The 5,035-nt window shown below is 37.1% G+C and overlaps 1 protein-coding gene across 2 annotated transcripts in view; it reads right to left on the bottom strand.

The window, feature by feature from the left end:
• Window positions 1–4,543, bottom strand: part of LOC128699639 (splicing factor 1) — a 55,500-nt gene extending 50,957 nt beyond the window's left edge. The window contains exons 1-3 of one of the 2 annotated variants that reach the window (XM_053792378.2): window positions 4,176–4,543; window positions 2,684–2,812; window positions 1,810–1,885 (exon numbers count right to left, since the gene is read on the bottom strand). In XM_053792378.2, the coding sequence (XP_053648353.2) occupies window positions 1,810–1,885; window positions 2,684–2,812; window positions 4,176–4,407 (437 nt within the window). In that variant the 5' untranslated portion in view covers window positions 4,408–4,543. Of the gene's footprint in view, window positions 1–1,809; window positions 1,886–2,683; window positions 2,816–4,175 lie in introns of both variants that reach the window. The other variant, XM_053792377.2, reaches the window with a different exon arrangement.
• Between the last annotated feature and the right edge of the window lie 492 nt (window positions 4,544–5,035).

Raw genomic sequence — 5,035 nt, 5'->3', positions numbered from 1 at the left:
AGAAATGAAAACCACCTGAAAAGACAATTAATACTGATCAACCAATAAATGACTAGAATGAAAAAAAATAATAATTTCAAACAAAATGTAAAATAAATAAAAACTATACAGAAAGATTTTTGGGTATAGGAGTGGAGGGAATATGGGAAAAGTAAATAAGAGACCAAGTAAGAGTATGTGGAATTAACCATACTCAAGTTTTCTTAATACACCAACCAGTGGATGGGCTACACAAAACCTAAAGATACTGACAATCATTATAAAACTGGTGCAACCTGAAGGGGAGATTAAATTAAAAGACCCCCACCCAAAGTGTAGTATTAAATCTGAAGGGGAGATAGAATTATAGACACTCCGTACAACTGTACATGAAGTGCCGAGTCCTCGTGATACATCTGACCTAAAAAGCAAATGATTACAGCACTAGCTGGAGACCAAGATTTATCTATCATAACTGACCGGAAAAATTTATCACATCTCAAGCTCCTCAGGAAAAAAAACATTAGAAAATCTCTCATTAGTTTTCCTGGATTAGGTGGAGAGAGTGCATTAATGATAAATCAATTAATTTCATAAAGTTTGCAATAAGAGAAAAACTATATTACGTATATTATTCACATCAGAGCCTGCCTCAACAGTAAGACCAAGTATTAAGTTAAATGTTTAGATGTTCTGATAAAAGACCTGTTCAAAAGGGGGGTCAACATCCAGAAATTGGGGTTAGTGTCCAGGCAGTTTTGCAGGTCGGACATCTGCAATAAATGTTGGTTTAACTAAGTGCACATATGGGTGAGCATGAACAGTAATTACGAAGATAGCCAAGATAGATGTTAAGCCACACCACAATATGTCAATAGCCACTGAAGCATAGCACTGGCTGTCATCACCTACAATTAACATAGTTCAACCATCTACGCCAATGTAAAAACTGGCCAATAACAATACAGGTTGCAAGAGCTCTGGCATAAAACGTTTATTGTCACAGCATTAGGCGAGATACTTCTTGCAGCCTGCCAGCATCTGATTAAACTCGCTTATATTTTAAACAAAATATAGTGATAAAACTACAATTTAGTCTGTGATGGATGGAAGCATAATGGTTAAAATAAAAAAAATAATGGGGCTATATAAAACTTTTAACAGTAAATAAAATAGGGTACTGTATACTGTACTGTAAATTAAGAATGGATTGTGGTGCTCTCATGACCAACAGAGCATCTATACATCAAGCAAGTTATTTACATGCTGATATTTAAGAGACTGAAGACTTAATAGGGACAGTGCACATAGTATCCACTCTAAAATAACTATATGTGAGGAGTCGATAGAATACTTTTTAAAGACTTCTAAATGATACTAAGCCAGTCACCACAGTACAACAATCGAGTATAAAATCGATAAGCTGTCCAATTTTTCAGTTAATACAAACTCATGAAAAAACAACCTAGCCTCAAACTTAGTTCATGCCACTGCAGAATACTGATGTCACGTACCTGAACAATGTCTCCTACCATGACTGAAGCCCAACGCTCTGCCCTACCTTCCCCAGAAACCCTATTAAAAAATTATCTATGAGCACATTATCATGGTGCCTCAGAGCAGGCAACACACTATTGACACGTGAGAGAGAGGGGGGGGAGAGACCTGAAGGATACTTTTAGTTTGGTACTGTGAATAAAACCTGATGTCGCCCGGCCTGGCCCAGGCCCAGTGATGCGGGCAGGGGATGAGCCGGGGACAGGGTGCCATGAGCCAGCTGGATGGCTCCAAGTCACCTGGACGGGAGTAACTGGGAGAAGAAGTGCCAACCTGTCTTCAGGATTAGGAGAGATGCCCAGATCGTTGGAGCGGAGACGTCGACTTAATTCTTCAATCTGCAGCTGCACTGTAATAGAGCGGGTTAGCGGGCAAAAATGCCCAAAATTCAATCAATACAGTGTTCTTTATTAGCATTATAAAAAAAGAGGGATTTGCACTGTTAAAAGTTTCCTCCAAAAGTATGAGTAGCAATTCAAATGACAGTGCTACCCATCGATGTCATTCACAAGTAATAAAACTATCATATCAACTAGATTATTTCATTAATGAGCTGTTTCGTTGTTTCTACCGTTATTAATATTTTTCTTTAATCTTGAATTAACCTGGAAATGGATTAAATGGTAATATTTGAGGGAGAAGACTATTAATTAGTTGACTGTCATGCTGTAAACAAATTTTAATTAAAAATAATGAAAATATAACTTACCCAACAAGAAATAAAATTACAGTAAACAATATTACTCTTTCAAAACATTCATAAACTTGCCTAGAAACAGTCTCACTGATATAGCCCAAATATTTCACCTCACTCATACAAAAACTTTAATCAAAAGTATCACCTTATCTTGCACATCTAAGGTTAGAGCTCATGTGTTCACTACTAAAACAACACCAAAAGGCAGAGGACTGGTCTTGTCAAGAACTCCTCTACTTGCATACAAGAACATTAGATGACCAAAATTTTTGGTCCTGTTACCAACAATCTCCATCAGCTTTCCCGCAAGATGTTGAAACAGGCTGTTCTTGCAGATATCAGCAGTTTCAACCTGTATTTAGTAACTCAGTTGACTTTCCCCGAGTTACCAGTACATACCATCTGAAAACTCGTTAACTTTCCAGAATGAGAGTACACAATAAAACTTACGCAAATATGCTTCCTCCTGATCCTTGGACATATTGCTGGGAAGCACCGTCGGCATGCCCGGAATGAAAGTCTTGTCTTTCTCATCGCCCTGCCACCTAGATTTTCTACGTCGCTTCCTTTCTTCTTGTTCTGCTGTAATTTACAAGTATTTGTTAATAAATTTCATAAATTTTTACCTACAATCAAAATAATTTTCAGTTTTAAGAGGTAAGAACAAAGTATACATAAATATAAATACAAATCTAAGTTTATTTCAACATGGTACAAAGTTTATACAGAAATGGGTGATATTGGATTGCATGTTGAAAGCCCATGGTTATGCAGAGCATTAATGTACTAGACCTGAAACATCAAAATTTAGAAATTACAGTATGAAAACTTGCTTGCCAGGAAGCCACAGATCTTGTAATAACAGCATTCTTAAATTTTGGAATAAACATACTGTAATTAAATGTCATATACTGTCTTTGTATATCATAGCTACATACAGGTACTGAAGTGATAAAGACACTAGTTGGCAAAGAATCTTTAAATGAAAATCCCCAAGTGATGACATACCTATGATGAGTTCCTAGAGTTTTCTACTCTTGGAGCCTGGCCATGGGCATGTCTTCACTTCCTCATATTGTTAGTATTGTGTATAATTATTGCAATAACAACAATTCTGAAAATAACAAACTTTGTCCATTTTTTGTACACTGACCAACCACAATTTTTGCCTGTTAACTCCAAAATCCATTAAATCAGTCCACTGAATCAAGGTTTTACTGTACAGAAAGTTTGTAAAATTATTAGCAAGCATTAACCTATCCTAAATACTCACTTTAATTATGTTGGTCGACAACTCGTCGCTATAATTTAACAAGTCACGGAACCTGCCACCTCAATGATAATTTGAAAACTTGGACTTGGCCACATACCACACACAATTAGTAGGATCCTAATGGAAGTAAGTCACTTCAACTTTGCTGTGTTATCCTAGGTAATTTACATGTTACTATATAATAATTGTACTTATGTGGACCTGTACCAAAATAAATTTAATTATCCTAGGTAATTTATACAAATATTTTTACATGTTACTATTTATGATAATTGTATTTATGTGCACCCAAATAAACTTATGTACGTCTGTAATTTTTATTTCAATTTAATAATTACATAATTATATGCAAAGCAGCAATTAATGACAATCTATATATAAAATCCTTACTAAATGCTGTAACAATGCAATTAATATTATATCCATAGGCAGGATAGCTCAATTCCTTGGATCCAGAGCCCTTCACCTGCGTCAAGGGACTCCTCTTAAAATATTTACAAAGTCCTAAACCCGTAAGTGCAAGTGCCTAGGGGAATGGTTAATCGAGTTTGATCCAAAGACAGGGCAGCTCTAATTCCTTGGATCGCGAGCCTTGCAGCCTCATAAATGGGGTCACTCCCCCAGAGGCACTGACATGGTTACTTACGTCAACTACCATCCCTTTCTTACCTTCATAGCTGGAGTCACTTTCCCTCTTTCCGGAGTTTTGGCTGCTGTTAATCTGTGCCGAGACTGCTGCAGCAGCTGCTGCAGCAGCAGCAGTGGCTGCAGAAGATGCACTAGAGCTTCCTGAACTCATGTAGCTGGGCTTCAAGAGAGACAAGCCTGTAGGGGCGGGCTTTTTTCCAGCTCCGATAGCTGGGTTCATCCTTCCTAATGGTGTGCTATTTGCTCCACTCATCTTCTGCCACTATAGTCCTTGTTCCACTGTCCAGCGCTAACGTTGGATCTTCTTAGACGCTCAAAAATAAAAAAAATAGCAGTGTACTCGCCTCCCCCGACTCATATCGACCGTCAGGACAAAATGGCCGCTGGGTCCACCTTTCTCCCCCACAAGCCAAGAATTTTCCCTAGCATCATTACACAAAATTCCCCGCCACATGGACCCTTTAACATTATTAACAATTAACAATTTGAGCACACATACAGAGGTACAAAAAAATACAGATAAGAGCAGCATGCCAAAGCCACTTATACTATGCATAGCATTACGGGCTGGCTTAAAATTAACTTAAGATTAACTAAGCAATGATGAAATCAGTGATAAAACATTAATGTAAACAGATTACTATAAAGCACAAGTGAGTATTACAAAGACAGGTCATATGGTTGCATGCATTGTTGTACATTCAGTCGTATGAAGTATTCTGTTAGGTAGTGTATTTAAAAAATAATAAAGTTAGATTGGGTTTTAGGTTTGAGGTTTAGTAGTAAAGTGACTAAAGTCAGGTTATATACACTTGTCAGTCATATTGAACGTGACTCCGCATGGACTTTTATTGATAAACTATGGGATAAACTCAAAATTT

This window comes from Cherax quadricarinatus, chromosome 67 (genome assembly GCF_038502225.1).
Source record: "Cherax quadricarinatus isolate ZL_2023a chromosome 67, ASM3850222v1, whole genome shotgun sequence".
NCBI lineage: Eukaryota > Metazoa > Arthropoda > Malacostraca > Decapoda > Parastacidae > Cherax > Cherax quadricarinatus.
This window is presented reverse-complemented; position numbering and strand designations above follow the sequence as displayed.